General features: G+C 33.3%; 1 protein-coding gene across 1 annotated transcript; it reads left to right on the top strand.

The window, feature by feature from the left end:
• On the top strand, positions 1–27,490 carry Ret (protein kinase receptor Ret oncogene). Its single transcript, XM_018542381.1, has 19 exons — positions 1–44; positions 301–569; positions 932–1,050; positions 1,359–1,494; positions 2,756–3,009; positions 5,634–5,814; positions 5,937–6,034; positions 9,575–9,843; positions 10,352–10,543; positions 12,895–13,061; positions 13,543–13,752; positions 14,072–14,174; positions 15,701–15,869; positions 19,737–20,044; positions 22,583–22,784; positions 23,079–23,208; positions 23,677–23,878; positions 25,003–25,181; positions 25,634–27,490. The coding sequence occupies exons 1-19, from the start codon at positions 1–3 to the stop codon at positions 26,041–26,043; spliced, it is 3,642 nt and encodes a 1,213-aa protein (XP_018397883.1). The 3' UTR covers positions 26,044–27,490.
• The last annotated feature ends 275 nt before the right edge of the window (positions 27,491–27,765 follow it).

Here is a 27,765-nt window from a genome sequence, read left to right as displayed (position 1 = left end):
ATGGCAAACAGCGGCAAGGTGTACGTGACATTTCCAAGTACTAAGTAACTTGTGCGACGTGTGCGTGAAATTGTCAGCAAAATCGGTGGAACTGAAGTTACTACATCACTATATAACATACATACCATTACTACTATATTCGCTTCCCGAAATTCGGCAGTACTCCTACGCTTTCGGCGAGCCATTGAGTTCGTTTTGCGGAAGATTTACGAGTGGAAGGCCATTGTTCTGGGACGCGACAACTTTCAGGAACGATATCCGATATAAGTCAGCCTAAGGCAATCTGAAAATCCTATCCAGAAAAATTGCAGACGAAGAGGCTACTGATAAGAAACGAATAAACGTATTTCCTTTTGTTTCAGGACTTTACTTCCCGCAATCGAATCTCACTTTAAAGCTCCCGTACTTGGCTCGACACGACAAGGTCAAATTAATCGGCCTTAGGACCCTTCGGAACGATTCTACCGTACCGAAAAATGTGGAGTACCAGATCCGCATGCCACGGGAAGAATCCATAATTTACCTTAGGAATTCGAGCGATGTTGTACTACGAAATTTTCCGAAAAGTGGTAGGAACATTTTTACTTATTCTCTCTTTCTCTCTCTCTCTCTCTCTAATCTTATTTAATATTACCATAAAATAGAATAACTTTGACCCATCAATCGGGATAACTTTAACTTAAATTGTAAAAGTAGCCAGAACAGCAGTATGTTCAAAATCAAGATATAAGTAAGGAGTCGTTAAACTTCTTTAAAACGTTTTCAAAATGTCTTACGTCCCAATTTTTTGACGTGTGTCTGGACATTATTAAAATTTGAGCTAAAGTTATCTCCATTTTGAACCTAAATTATTTTATTTTATGATGTAAAAAAATAATAAGAATATGTAGATAATCTTAACTAAAATAGTTTTTATTTTTTATATTGTAAGGCGCATTTAACATCGTTATCAAAGCGAAGGAAAAAAATGTTGACGAAGCAGTACTCGAAATAAAAGTACAACCAGTACCAGTAAAAGGAAAAACAATCAATTGTGCAGATTTCGTACAGGTAAATTCTCGTAATAAACTACTTCCTTCTGAATATTCGCACGAGTCCCATTTATAATAACCCATTAATCATCGCAGTTGTCGTTTGGAATTCATACGATGCGCATAAATAATAAAACTAATCTGGTTAATGAAAACATTGAATAATAACCTATTTATTATTCAGTGAATATAAAACCGTCACAAGTAGTCGTAAAAATTTGTTTCATGTGATTGTTTTGTAATACAAAAAAGATAAACGACCATTAAAGCGTCAAGGTATAGTTTATCTATGGAGGTGTTAGTCTACAAAGTTTCCTCGTGTTGTAGGACATGTGCTTCTGGAACACGTCAAGATACAAGATTTACGAGAATCAACCAGTCACCATGATTGGCATGTTCGGCCCAGAGGCATACAACTACGTATGTCCCGAATTTCGCGTCACCAGATATGAATTATTGAATGGCAAGTATCTTCAGTGACATTTCAATCCTTTCAGTTTCAATCCTTTCATATCCAATCTCGTATAATTCCATTCGATTATTTTACTTATATGAATAGAAATGGTTCACGTTTTAAACATTAATTTATCTACAAATTTTCAACGAACTTGTAACACAAATGATTTTCTAACATAAAACGTCAAACGTAAAAGTAAACTCATGATAAATTCGGAATTTGGAAACTTAATTCTTCTCGCATTTGAGATTTTCATTGTCCTTCATGTCCTCGATAAATCGTATCATCGCCCTAGCGGTCTTCGTTAAACCGTCAGGTTCATGTTTACGAGAGATAAATCCTCTATCAAGGATCGAGCATTTTTCACTGACAATGCCGGGAAAGCAACCAAACGGTGATTGATTGGAATCATTCGACGTAAAATACGAATAAATCTTGCCGCTGCTGTTCACGACAGCAAGCGACACTATAAAGCCGTCGTTGGATCAGAGCAAAACTGTCATCATTAAAATTCGCTGAAGACGTCGTTACTATTACAGTGATATAATACGTAACGGTAAAAACCTGTGGCCGTCTTTGTGTGCGTCAAATCATATATCAAACCCCCGAATCTCTTCGCCAACGATTTAAATTTTATTTTTCAGCCGTTGAAACAATAGAAGTGGCTACCGGGAAAATGTTGCAAGCGCCATATTTCAAATGCGACTTTTTGGGAGAGAAAGTTTAATCTAACAATAGTGGGATATAAACATTAAACTTTTATATAAAATTGCGAAAAAAAATACACCCACGTATACAAATATATACACACATATAATTTATACATTAAAATGCTAATTTAAATATTTTGTTAAGATTGTATATTATTTGTAAATGCATCAGTATTGCAACATTGATTAATATTAACATTGATTGATTCCAAAATTAAGCATATAACAATAACGAGATAGGAAATTAAAAACAACAATAAGGTTTATTAATTTTTTAATAGATAATAATTTAATATTTTAAAATCATATATGTGTATTAACTTTTTGTTATTATTATATTACAACAATATTGTTTCATTATAGATTCTTATCTAATAAATTTGGCGATTGCAGCATTGTTCCTGGAATCTTCGATTATGTTAATTTATGCTAATGATGTAGGTGCTTTGCTAACATAGACCACTTTTGAATAACGTTTTCACTATACTACTTGATATTGATCATAAATCGTGTTGTTATATAGAAACAATAATATAAATTTTATTTTTATCCTTCAGGAACAGACTACTTTCACGTAGTCGACGGTAAATTATTTGCGAACGCGTCCTTAGATCGTGACGTTATCGGACCTCCGGGAGGACCCGGACCTTATATCAAGATCCAGGTGAGATGTGTCATTTGGGAAGAAAAGACCGGGATGCAGCACGTGCAAACGGACGTTCTCACCATCGACGTCCTGGATCAAGACGATAATCCTCCGACGGTGCAAGGCAACACTTCCATCGCTATAACGCTTCAAGAATTCTCCAAGGTAACTTTACAATATCAAAGAACGAAATCGAGCCAATCGAAATCAGACCGAATTAACGCTTGCCAAGATCGTTCGAGTAGCTTAGGACCAATTAACTTCCTGGTATTAAGGAAGTCAGATTTATCGTCATCGGAGCATAAGGGCGCCACTGATCTACATCGAAATCCCACCCGGTTTAATTCTAATCTAACTTTATGATCCTGATAATATTCACTTTTCGTTACATTTTCCTGAAAGAAAAATTAAATTGATATTAAACTGAACTTTAAATGGCGCTTTTATTTGTAAATAAATATAATACAAAATTTAAAAAGTAGTATAATATATTTATCTAAATTATATACATTTTGCAAAAATATCATTCAAAAATTGATTAAGAAATATAAGTAAAAATCATCGAATAAGGATTTACCTTTTAGCATGAACGACTTTAACTGTCCTTATTTTTTTTACTGACACATTCAACATCGGGCATTTTATTTGGCAAATTCAGCGTTTTTTAGTGAACGAATTGAGCTTCCTAACCATGGTGTCACTACGCTGAAAACGAGACTTAATCAAGCGCTCATTGTTCGTATAATTACTGCGTTGTTTTCAACGTGACGTACATAATAAAACGGAAACGCCAAATGCTCTATGAGTATTACAAAAGATATGCGAGAATGATGAAGTATACTATATATATCTATGACGAGAGAGGAATAGCTTCTGAGATTGAGCCTGATTAAACCTCTCTGAAAATGCTCTTTTCTCTCTCTCTCTCTCTCTCTCTCTCTCTCTCTAACTCTTTCCTTTCAAATTCTCTTTTTTCTTTTTTACTCTTCACAATCCTCGGTAAACACCTTTTTTTTCTTTCATTTAGCTGTTACTTTTTATTGTTCATTTCACTTCATTGAAGAAGTAATTGTTTTGTTCAAATACCGAAACACCTGAAAATTTTCTACGAACCTAGTTGGAGAGTTTTAATGGATGAAGTTCGATCGGTTAATCGAAATCTCTAGTCTTTTTACTAAATATAATAAAACTACTTAAAACTATTAAACTCATCAGTAAGGCATTGTAATGGAAGCCTACCTTATACGCCTGTGTTAAATATTAAGTCGAAATTCTATATGAAGAGATATACGCGTATCTTACCACTTACGAGAACGTCGATAGACCTCTGATGGCGGGTCGACGTAGTGATATTTTTCACAATGTTTATTTTAAGTAGGAATAATGTTTTTTTACACGTAATAATAAATACTAAATTATTTTGTACGACCGTATATTGTCAAACAAACAAAGAAAGAACTACAACCTATAATGGTCAAAGCTGGACAAGGCTACAATGCCTTACTGATGAGTCCAGTAGTGGAAGCCGAGACGAAACGCCAAAAACTATGTGATATTTTTCGCAACATATAAAGAATAAATTATAAGGATCTAATTATTTACAAAATTTTAATTTATCATCTTCATATTTAATATGTAATTAATCAAAGTAAAATTTGTGATATTACTACTGTAATATTTATGCGTTATGCCTGAGAGTTATCAGCGCGCAATTATGGGGGGACTACATATGTAGTATATAAAAATCACGCATAATTATAATAAGCACTTTGATCCAGCTTTGACCGTTATAGGCTGTGTTTTCTTTCTTTGTTTGTTTATAATTTTATTGCACATCAAATATATTGAAGTAGTATAAACATTTCTTTAAAAAATATTTAATGCATGTACATACGTAAAATGTTCCTCTACAGTAAATTTATTTCTCTTCTCGGAAGCCTTTATCAATTAAGATTATATTATATTTTGCGTCACTACGTGCCTTTGCGTAGTGCGTGCTGGGACTACTTGGACATGACGAGAGATGGTTCACATTGTGATCACCATAAGACGAGTTCCTTTTCTTTAATTATAAACAAAACGTTGTGACAAAAATGTTAACTATAGTGTTGTAAAGTATATATACATATAGAGCTACAATAATCTGAACTACGAAAATTAATAATCACGTTCTGATAATTATAAAAAGCAATTACTTACCTACGAAATATTATAACACGATCACGTCGTATCACTTTCTTCTGTTTTGCACAAACAGAATGAGTAATATGACTTATAAATCGATGCAATCGAGTCATAGGGATCGTCTGCACGATTTATTACTGCCATCTGTAAAATTAATCGTATAATTATATGCAAACAGCGAGTAGTCCACATTAGGAAACTGTCCAAATTGGGTCCGATTACCTTATATGTATTCAGTTATAATATACCATAAAAATTACATTTTAGTAATAAAGAGCATTATAAAAAGAAATATTTATTTTAATGAACGAAAAATGCCATATTTAGTCGAGCCATTTTAATGCCTAATAATATTGTAAAAATTTTTACAATTTCTAGTTCAAACAAACTGTGTACGTTGATTATATTTATTAGTCTTGAAACACAATTTTAGACTAAAGTTGGAGTAATATCACAAATCAATTTAATATTATTGAAGTTAATAATCTTTTAAGTACTGTAAATAATTTAATGTAAAAAATATTACCTTAAGATTTGAACCTGAATCTTCCGAAATTCCGTGCGAGCATTTTATTTATTAATCCTATAAAATATTTATTTCACAGGGTTATTTGCTGGTAGATGAGAATTATTTAGTCCTAAGGGACGCGGATGCGGTGACCAGCAACCGTTACAGCGTTCGTCTGCTTGACGATACATCTAAAGCCTTGAACATCACTTACAGTATTCTGCCGATCGAACATCACATGCGTCCGGATCAAGTGCCTTCTACCGGCATTTTTCCCAGTAAGTATGGAATATTCGTTCCAACGAAGTACCATCCTGATTTTGCATTTTATTTCAGTTGACAAATGCTGGTGTGTACATGCTGCGTTCGTAATCGGAAACTTGTTTCGTGTATTTTTCAGGGATCATTACAGAGAAGACGCTGCTACCGAAATCACCGTATCGTGTAGTCCTTCAAGTCAAGGATGAATCACTTCTCGCAGGATATGGGACAAATTCGGTGAGTTAGTATCGATTCTACGTCATCAACACTCATTGGCAAGATATTTGAAGTACTTGCTCCATTTGCAATGTGTCAAAGGACAGTGGCCAAGTTAACTTAACAGCCGATTCCGAGCATGGTAGCATGTGGTAGAGTAAAAGCCTAGTTCCTTAACTTTCCCCGATGCACTTTAACGATCAGAACACTCCAAAGTGCTTCGCTTCCATAATCTCTCTGATAGTTTAGAGACCTAGAAGGATATTTTTTATTTTACTTTACTCGTATTCAAACAGTTTATTTGAAAATTAAAAAAATTAAATTTTCATAGTATTCCTACAGAAATTTCATCGGCCAATTAATTATTGAAAAACAGTAATTCATTACTTATTTAAAGTACTAAAAATGCTGCGAGCGCTTTTAATACTTGAACTAATTAATTTAAATACTGTCTTTCAGTATTGAATTGGCCAACATTATATTTCTATTACAGTAACAAGACGAGTACTGGCATTAATCGAAATTGCAAAAAAGAATTATGTATTTGCAATTCTGCTTGAAAAAAACATTTGTTAAAAATTAACTGATGTATACCAGAGAATCAAATCAGAACTCTTCGTAATGCACTGGCTATTCATTCGAAATGAACGAAGCACATGTGCAACGTGCCGCGTTGGAAATCTATTGTTCGATTAAAAAAGTTCGCGCCGATAAATTTCGCAATATCGGCAGAGGTCCCCCGATATCTCACCGCCGTATGTCATTTGTAAACGGCATTGGCAAAACTCGAGGCGAAAGTGCACCGTACTGATGTCATAATTCGCGGAGAGCCTGGTTTAATATATAGGAAGACTAAGACGTCCGTGATATCTCAAAATAAGATCTATGACCACTTTACGTGAAACGTGGAGCTTTCATCCATGAAAGATGATTTCCATTCATTTACAGCAAGTATATAAATCTCCAATAATCATAACGACTGCTGAAATTTAAGTTTGATTGCTGCAACGAGATAAAACTGGAATATACTAAAATTTCCATATATATATAATATTAAACTGCAGTTAATTTAAATCCTCTCTTAGATATTCTTTTTTTAAAGCACCCTTTTTGAAATAAAAGTATTTATCAATCATTTCTTAAGACTCGTCCCCACTGAAAACGATCGATATACTATAATATAATAGTTTCCTTTTTTATAAAAAGCAGAAGAAGTCGGTAAACAGCACGATCGATATTTTAGTAGGGACGAGCCTTTACTTGTTAATTTCGTAACTAAATTAATTCCAACGTATTCTCAAAGATGTACTCAATATTTTCATAAATACGAGCGTTCTCTTTTAAATGCAAATTTCCTCTCATTTCTGTCGAGTCCACTCCCAATCGGCATAAAACCGACGTCAATCTAAGCTTGTATCGAGGAAGTCGAAAGATAAGGACTCATTAATGGCCATTAGTCGTGTGCCTTGCATCCGTAATCCTCGCTTCGCCGTATAATCGGAGGCCATTAAACAATTAGGTGGTGAAATCTCGCCTTGTTAGAGGTTCCTTTGGGGTGCGGCATTGATTTCGCGGAGGCGGCTAATCGCGGATTAAATACCTGCGCCATCTGAAATTGGCGTGTGGGTGTAAGTCACTTATTGCCGAGCTTCGTTTCGAATAATGCGAGTCGTTAACGCGGCACTCGATGTTCTTCTTGACAAACGAATGAACGGTCTTTCTAGAAATTTTTCCGTCCTCGAAAAAAAAAAAACATTCGCTGGATCGAGATAATCTGACTGACCGCTCGACGTGTCGAAATTTCCAACGAAACTTCCGAAATTGCGACATAAAGCGCAATATATGCACGAAATGCATTGTCCGAGTAGAATGCAATCTCTAAATATTTTGTCTATTTTATTTTGTTTTCATGATGAGAATGCTTAACCATTCATGTTTAGCAGAATTTGTATAGTCAATTCGCACAGTTTACGTGATAACTATAACATCAAATAAGAAAGCTCCTTAAATCTCTTTAAATCTTGATGAATTCCAAATTGCAAGATTTTTTTCTAGTTTTCTAACATAATTAGGTAATTGCAAAATTATTTAGTATATAAGTTAAATATGTCACGTTGAAAGATAAGATTTTAGATTTGATAGAATAAAAATAGAGAGATTTGATTTTTGTCTTGATAGAAATATATGTGTAACACTATTATATTTATTTTTCACTATATATACAATGATGGATTCATCAAGAATTTTTAAATTCTGCTCGCACAACAGTGCCACACGTGTAGAACATATGTCACTCTGATATGTAATTGAAAAGAGGACAATAATTGTAGAACGGTATGCGAAAGCGATAATAATCGGATGGTATTCGTTCTAATTCGAGCCGTGCTCATCGTGCACCTTTAATGGATACCCTATATCATTCGCGGCGCGCACGACTAGCTGCTTAAATTGAAACCACGCGAGAAAATAAATCTCGACGCCGATATCCAAGCGACCTCGGCGACCTGCTCTTGATATATCATCCCGTGACCCTTAAATCAGGCCGTGTCTGATGTATCCTCTTGGGTAATCATGTCTTTTCTCGCGAAACGCGATCGCTTAACACTTTCGTAATTCAATGTTGATTTTCAGGAATGTGTGTGTGGAAACACATCCTTCAAATTACTGTAATTAAATATGCGTTCAGAGTTATGGATTTTCTCTTTACCTTTATTTCCTGATACATACATCGAATTATAAAAAAAATTGTAGCAAGGATCTGCTCACAATTCCAATACGCGTTAAAGAAAAGATTGGTAAGCGTTTAAATGCTAAGGAGGATTTTTCCCACTGTAACCGTTCCATGAGTGTACCAAGAAATGGACGATAAATTCTAATAAAGAGCGTCACGTAGCAATCGCACCTGCGGTGGTCATTAATATCGATTTTTTGCGGTAAGATATCGTTTGAATCCCTTTCGAGATCCTTTCTAGTCGTGACGAGAATTGTCCTAATCTCATTTTATGTAACAATCCATTACACATCTTAGACGTGTGATAAAAAAGTCTTTTTAAAATAATTACAATTTATAATATTGTAAAAGAAAATATTATGTCAGTTTTTAAAAAATAATAAATGTAATACGTGTGGAGAAGTATTATATTAGAAAATTATATAGACTGAAAGTTACATTGATAAAAATAAAATATTTAGGGCAATTCAAAGTAATGATGTTTCTTCTCATCTTTTTTTGAAATTCTCTGTGAGCGAGCCAATGCTTCTCGTATCATTAATCATTATGTAAGACTTCTATTCTATAAGAAAGGCTTCCAACTATACGAGTATCTATCTTTATATGATTAAAAAATATTTTAAAGGATTATACTCGTACAATAGCATTATAAAATATCGTTTGATAATAATAAGATAATAAATGAGTCAATTTAATTAGAAACATGGAAACTATTAAATACAAATATTAAATAAAAATAAAAATAATATAATAAGCATCTACATAATTTTTTTCTTTCAACATTTTAGTCGGACGTGCAGACAGTAATTCATACTTTTTTTTTTATTTAGGTGAATATCAGCATAACTTTGTCAGGGCCGGTGCATCAAGCTCTAACAACTTCAACGCCGTCAACTGTCGCGACGTTCTCGTATCCGGCGAATGCGAAGATAGCCCGGATTTCACCCAGATATCTACGCGTGGCGAAACCCACCACGAAGCCGCATCCTTCGATAACTTTCGTCCTGAACGGCTCCAGTGCTTTCAACGTCACTCAACGGGACGGCATCATTTACGTGTCGGATGAAGCTAAGCTGCGATCCGAGCCCAACACTGTTCAGTAAGTCTGTCCGTCTCCTGTAAATAACCCAATGTGCAAGAGTGAAACTATTTCCAATAGTCACGGATAGCCACTTCTACATATATAGGAGAAGCTACCTAAATGTTATTAGCGTTATTCCCGCAAATACTTCTACAGAACATATAAATGAAGTTATAATATTTTCTGTCGGTCGATTTCCTTTAAATACCTGAACTAAGTGCAATTAGATATTTTTGCTAACCTTTCGGATATTTTTACCAAAAGATCAATAAAATAAAACTTTAATAGTATACTTTATATTAGATTCTCTCGTCGCCTTAATTAAGAATATACTTGCTGTTAAGATTTTTTAATTAATTTAATCGAACATCGCAAAAATTATAAGCGCGTAAAATGATAAGGCTATTGGTGCGAGAAGATTTTGGTCTCTCGATCATGCCAAGTCGACGGGTATCGACACTTCGCTCGTGCAGAGCGAACCTTCTTGTCGTGTGAGCGTAATACAATGTATCGATGTGTTCACCAGATTGAAATTAAGATGGATCGGAGCAGATGGTAACACGACGACGAAAACGCTGCGAGTAAATCTAATCGATGTACCACAATCGAAGAACGACACGTGCAGACAATCGGCTCAAGAAAATATGCACACGTGTGCGAACGCGGAAACGCGTGAGGAATGTGAAAAATCTTGTGGAATCGGCAGCGGAGTCTTAAGGTACGTGCCATTTATTTTTCCTCAGACTGAATGAGTCTCTTTAAACAATATCCGTAATCCATTTAAATGACAAATACTATAAGAATCCTCGATAGAGTGAGAAATTTTCTTTAAAAGATTCAATGTTTTTAATAAATGCGATTGAAATAATTTATAAATTTTTGTATAAATATTATAATCAAATATTAATAATCTTGACAAAAGTTTATAAATATAAAACAATAATTGAATAAAGGCCGAATGACGGTCAAGCAAGATTTAGGTTGCTACAGTAATGTGTGAATTTTATTTACCACGTATGTAGTCTTCTTTAATCGCGCGCCGAAATATTTTCAGTCTTTTACAAACGCAACTCTAAATAACTACCGTAGTAATATCACTAGTTAAATTAACACGCAATCTAACAATATTTGATGCTTATAGCATCTTATTGGATCTTAATAATATGTTGAAAGACATATATTAAATTTTAATGATTTGTTATTAATTAATGTAAATTAAATTAATAATAAATCAAATTCTGTGAAAAATAAGATTGCGAAGAATATCACAAATTGGCGTTTCGTCCCGGTTTCCACTACTAGACTCATCAGTAAGGTAATTGTAATGGAAACCTACCTTAGACGCCTGGGGGAGATATTAGAAAGAAGTTCTATATAAACAGATACTTATGTATCTTAGCACTTGCGAGAGAAGCAAGCGTGTCAATTTAACTAGTGATATTACTACGGTAGTTATTTAGAGTTGCGTTTGTAAAAGACTGAAAATATTTCGGCGCGCGATTAAAGAAGACTATATACGTGGTAAATAAAATTCACACATTACTGTAGCAACCTAAATCTTGCTTGACCGTCATTCGGCCTTTATTCAATTATTGTTTGAAATTCCAACGGTCTTACAAATATTGTAATTTTATAAATATATATACAGTCAATATTAAAATCATCAAATAATGATTATATTGTATATGAACAATTAGTAAATCTTGTATGTAATGTTAATTATTATTCGGATTATATAATTAATTTTAATTGTTTGTAACTCTCTCTCTCTCTCTCTCTCTCTCTCTTCTCTCTCTCTCTCTCTCTCTCTCTCTCTCTCTCTCTCTCTCTCTCTCTCTCTTCTCTCGAAGATTATAACGTTTGCAGAACTTTCTGTTGAGCAGTTTTTCTTATTTTATACGAGAGAAACTTCTCCTTTAATTTCCAAGTGGTGTAAATTCATCATTAGTGAGTTTAACAGCAGAGGCGCATTCCACAAAGTGTTTACGTTCCATGCCGCATATCTTACTTTATAATTACACCTCTGCACTGGAAAATGCCGCATAGTCCCACTTGCTCCTATGTATCAAGAATTTTGAAAATGCTCTTGTGTTTAAATCTTCATTTTATAAAAATCTAAAATGAGATCTTACGTTGCTTGAGAAAAAAAATACGAAGGAACATGTTTAAGTCATTAGAGACTAATAAATTTCTTAAAAAATCACAGATTTATGAACAAAAGCTGATGAAGAATACTATCGATCGACGACGGATCCTTTATACAAAACAAATCTATTTTATATCGAATCCGTACTATCATTGTGTCTCGAAATGACGGTGATTTTCTATAATGAAATGAAATGGGAGACTGGGTCATTACTTTCGTTCTTTTTCCCGGAAAAACGTCACTTCGCCACGAGGCACAATTTTATCGTAACGACTATTTCGGATAGTAGCGCGTCCAGAGGTTTATGGCTCTTCCATTAAATTCCACTTGACTCGCTCTCTATGTCCCTCTTGACAATTATCGTTTTCTGATATAATAAGGTAAAAGATGTTAATCGACGATTTTTTGGTTCTCTCTTTCTTTTTCTTTGTAATAAAAAATACTTTTTTACATTTTAATTTATTTCTTGCATTAAAAAAAAATTTTTTAGTACTATTTTGAAAAAAAATGTTGTTTACTATTCTTAAAAATTATTAAAAAATTATCCCATGTCATTTAATTCAGTACTACAATTTTAAATTTTATACGATCCTTTTTTTGTCATTAATTTTCTTTACTAAATTAGATTCACATATTTTATTTTTCTGAAAATAAAGATTTGTGAAATAAAGTATTAATAAAATTTATTTTATTAATACTTTATTAGTTCGACAGAGTCTAAATTTATGATAAAATAATCTAGAATTAATAAATGTGTCAAAATCATTTTTTTACCCTTTTATACTATAATACAATAAGATTTGTATAATAGAAGCTACTTCTAGTAATTCTGAGAAGATAACATTTTATATATAAATCTCTCTCTCTCTCTGTATGACTATATTATATAATTAAGAGGATTTTAATAATAAATTTATGCACAGCAAGGGCAATTTTACTGATCGATGCGTTTGGAGGAATAGCAACGCTACTCAAATGTCGGAATATTATTCCACTTGTTCTCCGAATTTGTCGTATTGTCCGGACAACGAATGCGATGAACTGGAACTCAGCGTTCCGCACATATGTCCGCAAGACTGCATCTCTGAATGTGAGTCGCATGTATTGTTTTGTCGATCGGATTAGTACAGTAAAGCCGGTCGTGTAAAAATGTCACAATATCGATACGTGAAGGATCACTTTCATCATAGTATTATAAAAAATGAATGATCGAATAGTAAATCTTTTGCAATAAAAAATTAGAATATCTTTAGAAAAAGAGGAAAAATAGAAAAGTTCTTTCTAAAGGGCTCTTAAATTCAGAATCTCTAAATTTCTAAATGTTTCTAAGACTAAAATTTCTAGATACGTGTAAAAAAATACAAATATGTAGAGTCGTGGTTTAAATCTTCAGTCTTGATACACGGTTTGCTTTTGGTTCCTTTCGTTCAAAAGCCTTCTATATAAAAGGATTTTGCGTTGTCGCAGTAACGTCTCGTCCAAAGAGCTTAAGGGCCATTGAAGAAGGATTACTATACTCGTCCCCGAGAGGCATTCGATCGATCTAAAAGTGGTTGTATTCGCGTTTTTAGCTGACGTTTTTCTCGCTCACATGAACAGCAACGGCCGCGGCATAAAGAGCGGCCTGAATATCTGCACCTGCAACGATCTACTACAATGCACCTGTGGAATTGATTCCTTTTTACAAGGAAATGACGTGCTCGGAATGACAAGGGAGGAACGACTGGGTACCGGAAAATTACATAATCGAAGAAACGAGGTTGTGTCAGGAGCACGCAAAGGTCGGTCATCGCATCTTTTCCGCCATTTTTTTTCCGTGAAAATTATGTGTCAGAGAATATTAAATCACAGAGAAGAATCATTGATAGCCTAAACGTAATTATTACAATATTTATAGAACTATTGAATTATTGAAATTAAAAACTATAAAAGATATTATATTTTATTCAAATATTCCACATTAAACATTCCACTTAGAACGCTTTTGGTTGAAAAAATAAATTTGTACGATCTTTTTTCTTAATATTGCGATTTTATATCAAAAAGTTTATTTTATACTTTATCAAACAGTATTAACCTTTGTCCTTTACGCTTCTGCAGCGTCCAGCGGACCGTGCGGCCCCACGTGTATGATGGGTGTCATTGGAGCTAGTCTGTTTGTGTTGCTTGTGATTGTAGGATCATTTGTTACGTGGAGATATAGGTAAGAAGTTAAAAAATTAATTATATAAAATGATAAAATTATTTATTAACATGATTTAAAAAATACAACAATTATAAACAATTTTTGATCTAACTTTTTCTTAACATACAACTTTTGTCAAGCTTTATCTTGCACAAACAAATATTATACAATTTACTTATACATTATATATGTATGTATTTGACTTATTATTTATTAGTAGTTAAAATTAAATTAATTGTAAGAAATATTAAAGTTTGCTTGGAAAGATTTTATATATACGATATACTTAAGATGGTAGAACGTGACAATATCTTATTACAAATCTTTTCGTCCGTACGGATCTTAAAAGGATTTAGTGAATCGCTTCTGGACTAGTGGCTTCCACAGAGCTTATCAACTTGAATCTTATGTTTACAAGGAATTAAGGGCATTGCGAAGCTTGTAGTAACCGAGATTTAAACATGGTTCATTTAATCTCGGCCTTTCTGGATTATAAAACATAAATATAAAATAAAGATGGTGTCATTCCTAAAGTAATGCGCGGATAGTACGAGTTTATAATCCATGAAATTTTTATTGTTATCTGCAAGATAAAAATTTACCGCTTTGCGTTAATTCCATTTAAAATTTCTGCAATTAATTGATATATAATGATATTTTTTTATATTATATATATATAACTAGAAGTATTTTTAAGTTTTATAACTTTTTGACATTTATCAAAAAATTTATTGCAGAAATATAAATCGAAAGAATTTTTCACAAGAAGAAAGAATATATTTGTTTAACTCGTCCAGATAAGGTCGAACTCGAAAGTTTCTCGCAAAGAGTGGAATTGAGAAAGTTTCAATGATATGTACGTTGCAATGGCACTTTTTTTTACATTCGCAGCTTGCAATCGGTTACCCTCACCTCTTTATTCCTTTTGTGAATTTTGAATAATTTGATTTGATTAGTTTATGTCAGTACGTGTTTTTTTACCATTTTTTTCCTCGACAATTTTAAACTAGAAGAAAATAAAGTTAATTCGAAAATTTGACGTTTAACTTTTTTACCAAAATAAATTTCTGTTAAATTAACGAGAGGTTTTACGGACACTGACATACTTTGTATATACAATTCAAACTCACAAACCTGCATGTTATCTAAACTTTCGAATTTGGGTCAATGTCTACCAGAATTTCTCTCTCCGGGTAACTAGTGACCACAATGGACCAACTTTTGCTAAGCTGCATTAATATATTTTTAAATGATTCGATCAAAACGAAAGGATAAAACAAAATTAAGTATATTTTATTTTGTAGTAAAATATTTATTGTAATATTTTTTTATTTAAAAAAACATAAGTTTTATATTTAATTATGCAATCACATTATAATTAATAATTATTGGCGTATAGAAGTGTAAAATAATTTCCAGTGCTGTAATTGATAATGGCACGGAGAGTTAGCTTAACTCCAATTATCCTATTTCACTCCACAAACCAAAATAGCTTCATAAGCCAACATAACTCGTCTTCCGCATCGCGATGCTCTGCGTTCCAGAATGGCGGCGAAGGGCGCTCGACGGGAATGCAAACACAGGGCGGATGATGCTGCAAATGGTATTGGTATTTTGCCGTCCGACTACATCGATCGCGGCGATGGTCTTCTGATCGGTCTGGATACGTTCACGGCGGCGAATCGTCATCTATTGTTACCTAAGACATGCCCGGTAAGAAATCTGACTCGTTCAAAATATTTATCGATACTATCCACTAGAAATAGAAAACTTAGCATAAGGATGATATATAAATCCAAGAGAGAATTATATAAGTTTATTTAATCCTTACACTAGAAAATCTTTAATTAAAATTTATATAATTTTAGGAAAATTTTCGTATACTATAAGATCTTTATATTCCATGTCGTAAAAAGTCTCATGTTTACAAAAAAAAATATTAAATAATGTTTATTTTTGATTATAAAACAACAATTGGTAATAAGATACATATCTTTACGTTTATAACAACTATTAAGATCACTGAAATTATAATAGATCTTAATTATATTCTGATCCTCGATATATTACTTGAATAGACGTTATCTAAGATATAGAGTCTGCAAAGTTGCTGAAACTTTCTTATTACTTTAACGCAAGTGTTATCTAACCATGGCAGACTTCCCAGCAAATGATAAAAAAGATAAAAAGGCATTCTTTAATAGTTCTTAAATAAAATTATTCTTTAGTAATATCAAAATTTAGTATAATTATTCTATAAGCCGCTTCTATTCAAATTATCACGTCTCTAAATTCATAAATTAATCTTTTAATTCGGTTTGCAAGTAAGTTTTCGGACATAATTTAATAAGTATTTCTTATTAAAAAAGAAAATTTAAATTTAATATTAAATATTTATTTTTTAATTAATATGTATGTTTAATATTTTATCAATATATGTAAAAGTATTTAATTTTTCTACCAGTTTGTTTTCAAGATACACACATTTGTATTGCGCTTAAAAAAGAAAGAAAGTGCCAAAAAGGAAACAGACCAAACGAATTATATATTTCACATATGAATAAAAGGCTTCTATTTTTCATTCCTTTTATTCATTTTTTTCTAGTCACGTACATTGATATGATAAATAAAATCAGTATTTGTGCGAATAAGGCGATCATATTATAACTTCATCTTTACCAAAGAGCTTTGCGTTATAGAAGATTTTTCTACTGAAACATAAATTTCTCATTTTATTTATTTATTTCTTTAATAAATTTTCTTCTCGCGAGAGAAAAATCATAAAAATTGCCCTTTTCCACAGCTGTGTCTGCAACTGCACGACACGATCTGGAGACTTCTCCGTGCAGTTGCCTTCCGCACGTGATACGTCGTACGTGCGTGCTCGCGTGTTGGCGTGCATTCTCGTAATCCTGCAAGCAGCGTGCTAAAGCGCGTAAGCTCTTTTCAGCTTTCCGCACGGAGAAGCGCGAGACTTCAAGAGGGTTGGTTCTCGGAATCTAAACGCGTCTCAGAAACTCGGTCAAGCTTCGAGGTCTTCAAGTTCGTCCAGGATATTTGTTTAGTAATGGCGTTGTTCGTGCTTGATCGCCCATTTCTTAGAATCAAGTTAAACCGCGGAAGACGCGTTTCCGCAAAGTAGATGTTGCGTATTCTCGAGAGAATTAATTTTATTGGATTCTCTCTCTTGGAAAGATATAGTACTCCAGCTGACTACTGATGAGTGAATAAGAAATCGAGATTGCTTCAATTTAAGAGGTTTCCTCTAAAATTTTGAAGAAAATCATCCAAAAGTCTTGGATATATCTGTGAGAAATGTAATACTTTGCGAATTTTGTGAATTATATGAGGGGTCATATAGAAGATGAGATTCGCACATTTTATTATTTCTCAGAAATAAAAGCTGGTAGTTTTTCATTTTGTCGTTTTCTCATCGTCGCTTTTTTGTATCTCGGGCGATCGCGTGTCCCATTGCACTCTTCTCACTCTGCAATCGTGCGGATACCGTCCTTGGCACGTAGAAACCTGTAATTTACTTTGAATGCACAGGAATCTTAACTAGTCTGCACTCACCCCCTGGTTGCAAAAACTTTTTAGCACCACTCGTATTTGCTCCGAGAGTTACACCGGAATTAAAGTTCGATTCGGCATCTCCCGCATCTGGGAACAATTTCTGAAATTGTTTGTCGCAATTAACATCGCTTGAGGTTATGAGGGCTGCTGGAATTTTTTTGCAGAGAACCATCAAGATTTTTTTTTAATACAAAATATCTTACTTTAAGCGAATTCTTCTTATTTCATAAAAAAGGTCTGGTTAAAAAGAATTTTTTAATTGAATTCTTTCTTCCTTTCTTTAAAACGGAATGCGAATTCATTTTGCGTTGTATTTCCTTTAAATATCACAAAAACTGAAAATATATATTGTAAATAAACTGAAATACAAAACGTATATCTCGTAAAATAATAAAATTCAATGAAATCTACATCTTATTATACTCGTAATATAATTCAATTTATCGTTTCTTTACGATATCGCATTTTAAATTAATGAAAATTTATTAAGTAATCTCTCTTGTGCTCTTCTTTTGAATAAAAAAAAAACAAAGAAATATGCAAGTACATTGAAGTACTTGAAGCATCACAATTGAATGAAAGGACGATAAAAATACCGATGAAAAAAGACAAGTGAAACCGCGAAATGTCGGTGGAAAGAATTCACGATATTTCTATTCTTTGCGAGGTATTCTTGAAACGACACTAGCGAGATAAAGTCACTTTTATTCAATAAAGACGAAACGAAGTCGGATCGGCTCTAACATGACATATGCGGCTCAGTGAACAGTGGGTTTACGGGGTAAACCTTTTTGTGACACGCAAATTTATCGAAAGAGCACTTCTACGTCATATAAATTTCATTATCAATCTTCAGAATAAAGTGATTTTGTAATTAGACTTTGTATTATAATTAGACTTTGATCAAGAAGTAAATTTATCTGCTTAATAATTAATTTCCTCGTCTAAAATAGACACCGCGTATCTTTGTCCGCTAAATTGCTAACTTGCAGTATCGCCTAATTACATTTAGCTTCTTGTTTATAAAAACCGTGATTTTCTCACCCATCTTACTTAAAAATTGCTCAATTGAAAAAATCAAGACTGAAGCCATGTTATTTTACAGCAATAAGCTCTCTATGAGTTTTCGTCACTTTAGTAAAAAAAAAAATAGTACTAATCCTTTTAGAAAAAAATTTTTCGAAGAAAGAAAATATCGTAAGAATAACGTGGTAACATCATTTAGAATACCACGGATTTGGCGCATTACAAAATTTATCAAAAATACATCGTATTCCTTTCCAAAATAGTTCTACAAATCACATTGCTGGGAGAAATCTTCTGAGTTTGATTCTTTGTAAAATAAAACAGAATGTAAAATACGTCAAATCTCTATAATTGGTGGATATGAGAATGTTTCATTCGGGATCTTGTAAGAAAATTCTCAATGGATAATATTGTATTGGTATACACAGATACTATAATTTAAAGTGACTATAGTTCATGGAGGTATTTCTCATTAGCTACGTGATTCTATTATCATTCTTGAATCGTCGTTTAATTGGATATCCACTCGCATCCTTTGCAAAGCAATTCGTGCGAAGTAATGCTGAACAGATATCGTCTGACACGAACCTGGAAACACGTTTCAGCGAGGCGTAACGCTGGATTAGAGAGTAAAGCTCTTATCGTAACAAGCTCGAAAGGATTTATTAATCGGTACATGCATTCTCCATCTTTGTGTCCAGGATTTCTCAAATTGTATTACACATGTTACAAAAAAAGAAAAACAAATAAGAATTAAAATAAGATAATAAATTAGCACTATATACATATATTAATGTAAATAGGTAAATAGCTTACAAAACATAAATGTCAAAATGTTAGCTTATCAATGATTAAGAGTTCTCTACGACTTCAAGAAGAGAAATAGAAGTTGTTATCTGTTAATCTCTCGAACTCTCTGCGGTAAAATATGAAGTTGATTACGAACGTACTTAACTTTGGAATTTTCGCATGAAATTTCAGCCGGATCCAAAATGGGAATTTCCCCGGTCGCTCCTGAAGATCGAGCAAGTACTAGGCGAGGGTGAATTCGGGCGTGTTTTGCGCGCTAAAGCCATGAATATCGGCGGAATTCCTGGTCCCACGACTGTCGCGGTGAAGACTCTGAAGGAGAACGCGTGTACCTCCGAACTAGCAGATCTGCTGTCCGAGTATCAGCTCTTGAAGGAGGCGCAACATCCGAATGTGATTCGGCTGCTGGGTGCTTGCACGACACCACCAGGCGCGCCTGTCTATCTCATCATCGAATTCGCCGAATTCGGTTCCTTACGGTAAGTGCGCGCCGTGATATATTCGACCACCGCTGTCCCAACATTATTTATGACCTTTCCGTTTCATGAGCTTCTAGTCTTATCGATAAAAGTCCTACTGGTTGGAAGAGAATTGATGCAATTCGTGCGTCTTGCTTATCGAAATTGAATTTAACTCACATATAGATATCTTTATCTTTCATTGTGTTGTAAATAAAAAAAACACGCAACTTTTCAAATTATAAATTTTTGTATTTATATGTTATTCGATTTTATATTTTTGTCATTTCTAAATTTTCTATTTCAAACATGTAATAAATGTATAAGTATATAATTTATATTAAAACAGAAATGAGCATACAGCTATAACGCATTTTTATTTATATTAGTATTATAAATATAGAGGATGAACTGTCAAAGTTTTAACATACGACAATTTGAGTTTTTTCTATTATGCTTAAATGTGTTTTAGGTGTTTGACGAGGGAAGTCCTTGATCACCTATTTTTCTAATTTCATTTATTTAAATGTCTTTCTTTTTGAGGGTATATCATATAGTTATATATAGATATATATATATATATCACATAGTTTTCTCTATTAAGATGCTAAACGCAGATACCTTACACAATTGAATTGTTAGTTATGATGCCGTCGATCGGCGTAACTAACATGATGCACTTGGCGTGAAGTGGAATACTCTTTCTCTTTTTCTCTAATATCTTTTATATTACAACCTCCAGTGAAAAATAAAAACGTACACATACTTCTAATTCCTTTAAAGGGTAACATCTAGATGAACGCCTGAAAACATAGGGTAACTTTGTGAATGTTTTATAGTCAAATAATAAAATGAGTGGAAATTCTGATTGAAGACCTTTAATGTACATATATCCAAGTACACAAAACAATTTTTCTTTAATTTTTTTGTATCAAGATGGCGGCGCAAAAGTTCTGCAAATGAAACTGCATTTTTTTTTTAGGGCTTGCAGTAGACGTGCCGTACACTTTTATTAAGAACAAAAAGCAAAATTTTTTCATAATCTACATTAAATTTGTTAGGTACATATGAGTTAAAATATTGATTTTTGTAAAAATGGTGAACGTGTGAATACAAAGTTTCATTTTCACCCAAAAACTTCAATAAAAAGATATTTATAACAAAAAAGTTTCTAACCGATCGTAAAAATCATGTGTACTTCTCTAGAAAATTTAATTTAACAACTGCTGTAAAAATTTCAAGTGGATCAGATAAAGCTTGTTAAAGTTATGCTGCATGCCAATTAGGAAAACGTGGTTTCGAGAAAAACGTGTTTAAAGTTTTGAGTAACACATTATTTCATATTTAAATCATTCTAAAAAAACTATAAAACAACTTAAAAAAATTTTGTTCTTTATAAGACCAATGCACCTTATTTTTAAGTCTCTAAAGCATCATTTCAGACAAAAAAATTTTCGGTTTTTTGAAAATTTTATCTAGATATTACTTACTCTTAATTATCGTAAAGAATTTATTGCAAAAAATTAAAAAGGATTCAAAGAAACAGCGTATAATAATGAAAATTCAAATGTTTTATTGTATATATTTGCTTTATATTTTTACATCTAAGGAGGGCTCGAATTCGCAGCCGAAACATGTCATGTGAATGATTTTATTAAATTTTGCCTCGCACATATATTATATTGTTAATTTTTTCTTTTAATTTTTGACACCTTTTCTTTAGTTTACAACGTTTATACATTCTTATTCGTGGATTCCTAATGGATTTTTATGTCACACAATTTTGTTGTACTGAAAAGGGTTTTTACAAAAAGTTATTAAACTTTCATATGTTACCAAACTAAACTCCCAGATGAGCATCTTTGGGAGTTTGATAACGTGTGGAAGTTTGATAATTTTTTGTAAGAAACTTCTTCAATTGTTCTTTCCAATAAAAAAGTTAGAAATATATGTGTGTGTCCAATTTTATATTTCATTATTTTAAAATGATGTTCATATACATTCTAATATAATAAATATATTTTGAAGAATCTAACTAAAATTAAGTATTTATATAGATAAATGTATGTATTATTCCAGAAAGCTAAAAAGAAAGATTTCTCTTTGTTGAACATAAAGAAATGAATAAATAACGCGCGTATATTAATGCTTGGTATCCGTACTCCGGTATTTTCATTGTCTCGCATTGTCGAGAGATAATATCAAAAGTCGAGCAGTTTTGTCTTCTATTTATGCCAACAATAGTTCTATATATATATAATACATATCTAAATGAATGACATTGCGCAACGCGACCGACTTACAAACGCGGAAATAACTCTGAGAATTTATCGCGATGCGGAATTCTACCACATGGAATTCCGTCATTGTCGGGGGTAAACAACCTTTGTGAAACCAGTTGCTCTCGGTAATTAAATTTTTCCGTGGATGCAACGCACATACCTGGAGATCCATTACCGTCCTGACAATCCAAGTCTCTCAGAAATTAATGGATTATTGACCACCAATTTCTCACAATAATGCTCACGACGTATAGGATAAATTTACGCGAAATTTCAGTAACTATCTGAGGCGCAGCCGGCACTTGGAGTCGGAGAATAGAATACCTGCACCGACGTCTCTGCTTTCCACTTCGCCGATCAATGTCAGCGAGGAATCGCAATGTAGCGATAATGCATTGAACTATACCATAACGCCGCGCGATATTCTCTCGTTCGCCTGGCAAATAAGCAAAGGGATGACATATCTCGCTGATATTAAGGTACGATAATATCATTTCAAAGTACTCATACAATTGTTTGGATTTTTTTCCCAAATTACTAAACTTATTAGAAATATCTAAACTAAAAATAATTAAAATACGTTGCATAATAGAGAACTGAAACTTACTTTACTAATAGTGACAGAATGACAGTATTCAAATTGACTTTTCTTTCAACTTGGTTAATGAAATTTAAGATCATGTGATTGCAACTTTCTGGTCAAAGTCGTGAAATGCCTCAACGGGACTTGGTCAAGTTATTAGCAATTAATCAAAGTTTCCTCCGCACTGCAGTTGGTGCATCGGGATCTTGCGGCGAGAAATGTTTTGCTCGCAACCGGTAGGGTCTGTAAGATCTCGGACTTTGGTCTAACTCGTGATGTATATGAGGATGATGCGTATTTGAAGCGAAGCAAAGGACGAGGTAAAATTATCTATTAATTAATAATCTGTACTTTGATTCAAAATAGTCTTTCCGTTATATTCTCTCATTATTGAAAAGCAAATTATAGCAACAAATTTTAAAATTTGAATCAATCATTAATTAAATTCATTCCCGATAATGAAAATTACAACTTACAAATATAATGTATATTACACGAAAGTATTAAATAAATCTTATAAATTATAATCTTATTTTTGTTACACATTACAATAATAAATCTAAATTTTTTCACAAAAAGTGTCGTAATTTAGTATCGAAAAGTGCAATTTTGAGATCCGCGGACAATATTTTAACATGTTTAATGCTAACGATCCTAATTCCAACCACGACGGAGTAAATCCGGTCGTAACTCTTTCGGGCGTATTCGCGAGAAAAACACCTTTAATGACTCGCACGAGCCCGCCTGTTACTTCGCGTTATCCAAGGTTTTACGGTTCCTGCCTGCAGTGCCCGTAAAATGGATGGCGCCGGAATCCCTGGCCGACCATGTGTATACCAGCAAATCGGACGTTTGGAGCTTCGGCGTGCTCCTGTGGGAGTTGGTCACGTTAGGAGCATCTCCGTATCCTGGAGTCGACGTACATAATCTCTATAATCTACTAAAGGCCGGCTACCGTATGGAGAAGCCGTCTAATTGCTCGCAACAGTTGTAAGTGCTTAATTCTCTTCGGTGATTTAGAGCGTCAAACATTCATTAATCTTATGGCTCGTCAATTTTAAATCCGCTTAGAAAAAAAAATTTAATGACATTTATTAAATAAAATCCGCCTCTTGTAATGGTCTTTTACATAAAAATTACTTCTGCTAATCCGCCTTCAACATAATTATTTCTTTTCATAGTTGTGTCTCTTTGTATATCTATATTAAAATTATTCTTTATCATTATCTTTCGTATCACTCTTTTTCTTTTTCTTTTTCCTACTATTCTTTCTAATTGTCTTTTTAGAAAATTGTAATTTATGTCCATTGAAACTCAGCTTTTTCCAAGTTCTATGTATAATTGAAAGTTAATCCTGCTGTCTGTTCAAAAGTGTTATGATAATATTACTTGCATCAATATTAAAAAACTCAAAAAATTACAAAAAAGATCTTACGTTATTAATAAATAAAATCATTAAATACCAGAAAAAAGTTTTTAAATAAAATATAAGTAAAAACATAAATTATATTTTGAGTCAAGTAGACCCGGAAACAGACCAGCAGGGTTATGTATTTCAGGCGATTAACTAACGCAGATAAAATCAAAGGGCTTAGAACTGCGTGTAACTTACATGATGCTCATAATTACGAGCGTAATTATCATAGGAAATTTTCATGATTATATTAGCGTGACTTCATATCATATGTGAAACATTCATCTTCCGTGAAGATTAGATCGCTATACTGCCAAGTCAGCCTCAGTACATATGTTGTGTATATACAAATTACTAAATTAATAACATAGCAGCAAAACAAGGGAAGTAAAGGGATAGGAGATATAAATATATAGTAATAATAAACAGAGATATGACTGAATTTTTGAACGTGAGGTGTGACCACATTCTTTTCAATTAAACTACTGCACTGCCAAAAGTTGTATACCTTTAAAGCAGCATTGGAAAAGTGTCAACAGTTAAAATAAAATAGGTCAACTATTTCTGCTCGTCATAAAGTTCGTCGTAAAAGTACATTCTCTTTTGCGCGCAAGCGGAAGATGAAAGTCATTTCCTATCTTTTACAACCTCGTCTGAGAAAACATCTTCGTTTTGATTGTAACAAGTGATATTTGTTCAGGTACAAGTTGATGGTGTCGTGTTGGCATCAAGAGCCCGGTATGCGACCGTCGTTCAAGGAACTAACTAGTCATTGGGAACGTATGCTGGAGGATGGTGTCGAATATCTCGATCTTAATCCACGTACCGTCCATAATCAAGCCTACTTTGCATCTCTACAAGCTTTGGACAGCGCGAATGGTAAATAAAAGAATAAGTTTATTTGAAATATCACTGTCTATAAATAATTGCAATCACCTTTGATATTTTTAATTAATTCAGAGGTGACAAATTTCTGGGTTCTACAATAGAATCTTAAACTATTAATGTCACTACATTCGACCTCATTCAATCATTATCAATAGTTTAACGATTTCAGATAATATGATTTCAAATTATCTTTAATTTAACTACTGTTCTAAAAATATGTTACACTTCTATCGTCATGGACTCTTATTTTTCGAAAGCTAATAAAATTACATTTTAATTGATATAATTATTAGAAACTCATTTAATCTTCATTAATCTGAAAACATTTTTATCATCTTTTTGATCTTTGGACCCATATTTTTTACATACTTCGAAAGATCTGATGGATTCAATAGATCCAGTTCATGCTTTGGTTAAAGGATCTCTTATCAAATCTTTTGCAGGTTCTGGTAGCGATCAGGTTGATAACGAAACTGTCAACGGGATTCTAAGGACAGATACCGTCAACTATCTCGGCCGAATATCTTCTGAGCCAGTTACAAAATGCGACAAAATAGATAAGCTGCAGGCGCTCTGGCAGCCATCCATAGCATCTTTCCCCGATGAACCTATGAAGTCGCCTTATGTAAACGAACGACCTCCGAGCTTGAAAGCCAATCATTACGAAAGCCCGATAAAGTTGAGAAATACCAGCCTGATCAGCAATAGCGAGAACGATCTGAGGACGCCTCCTAACGAACGTCCTCATTCCTACATTGATATGCAGGGAAAGAAATCGTCGGAGACGGAGGATCTTCTGGTGTTTAGGAGTTTGGACGACGACGAAAAGACTGACAATAACGTGACGAACTGATCGACGTAATCTGACGTTGAACATTTGACAAATGAGAAAAATCCAAAATAGGGAAACACGTCAGTTTTCTCAACCCCGTCGAGTTTTCCTAGTCTTAAAACGAATATGGCTGAAAGAAAGTAAAGGTAACTGATTGAGGGAGCAATTGTCAATCGCAAATTATATGCGAGAAAGAGAAGAATATTTATTTAACAAGGAAGTGTGAGAGAAAATTGTGTGAGAGCAATTGGAAGCGAATGATTCGCGTGGGATGAGAAACGCCATTCTTTATGGCAATTTATAGGAATTGCGCAGAACGACGATGACATATGTAATGTACTGGATGAATGCATATTTGCGTTTGTAAAAGCAAATATTAACTCCGAGTTGAATAAACCGCGATTTGAATTGTATCGTAGAAAGAATTCCTGAAAGAATTTTTCATCGAACGAAATGCTCTATAGAAAGTTAGGGGTAAACTATACCGCGCAAAGTGGTTGCTAAACCAAATATGTATAAATTAATAATTAATTTGCCGTGTTTTAAACTCATACGGCTATTTGTCGATCATCATTGGTAAGGTCGCTTTTAATACTATTAATAATAATAGTTACATATTACAATTATTCGTGCGATTTCGTAAAAAAATCATCGTATTTTCAGCATTTAAAAATTTTCTGTCACACCACGTAACTGTGATGAAGTTTGAAAATAGTTGCTCATTGAGAACGTCAAACTTTCCAAACTAAGGGCCATAAGTTATTTCTTATCTAGCATTAGCGGTTTCTGTTACAAATACAAGCTTCAATAAGTGCAAATAAGTTGAGAAAACATTTTCACGCAGTTAATAAAAAAATGTTCATTCGTAATTTACCGAGCGATGTACAGCGTTCAAATTTGAGAAGTTGCAGATTTGGTCTTCCGTCAAATCTTTCTTGATAGATAGATCCGTGGTTGTGAAATTGTACGGCACTCTATTCAACATGAAACTTAATCACGCTTCCTTTCGTAACGAAATACCTTCTATTGTCGCACTAGCTTTTGTGGCTTTCGTGTGTCCGACATAACGAAGCAGCAGATTGCACGCAGACCGAGGTGATACGACCGAATAAAAGTAGTATTTTTTACGATACGCGTGTGTGGATTCCGGTTGGCGCGACGTCATATCCGAAGAAGACTGTGTTTCGCCGTACCTCACAAGGAACGGAATCGTCCCTTTTGTATTTACATATAAGATGCAACATTCCACCCACGATTAGTCTAGTTATTTATCATACGGGTTTTGTAACACGACTGCGTATGATTTCGACTAGTATCACGTTCGATGTTTTTTCCTGTTTCCTTTTTGAACTCTCTGGGGCATTAACGACAACGATTTGAAGCACGCGCGTTACGAGCCGATTAATATTGTGCCATATTATTTTCTTGTAATTGATATAACACAAAAACATATAAAAGACGCTTCCAAACAGAGTATTTCCTTGTATTATTCTTACCTGATTCTCAATAGTGCTTGCCCTCTGTTACAATAATGTACTTCTCGAAGTTAAAAAAATGTTGTGTGGAAGAAGATGATAAAAGAAATGACAAGGAAAAAGGAAGTAAGGATCAAGTAAAATTTCTCATATAATTATCGTTAAGCATTACAAAAAATTTATTTAACGTGTATATGTTTCCGTTTTATATTAAAAAAAAATTTTTTTATAAATTTGGTATACAATATAAATCGTAATAAAGATGGTT

The sequence above is a fragment of the Cyphomyrmex costatus genome, unplaced genomic scaffold (assembly GCF_001594065.2).
Source record: "Cyphomyrmex costatus isolate MS0001 unplaced genomic scaffold, Ccosl1.0 scaffold330, whole genome shotgun sequence".
Classification (NCBI taxonomy): domain Eukaryota; kingdom Metazoa; phylum Arthropoda; class Insecta; order Hymenoptera; family Formicidae; genus Cyphomyrmex; species Cyphomyrmex costatus.
Note: the sequence above shows the minus strand (reverse complement) of the source record. Positions and strands in the feature narration are given on the sequence as shown.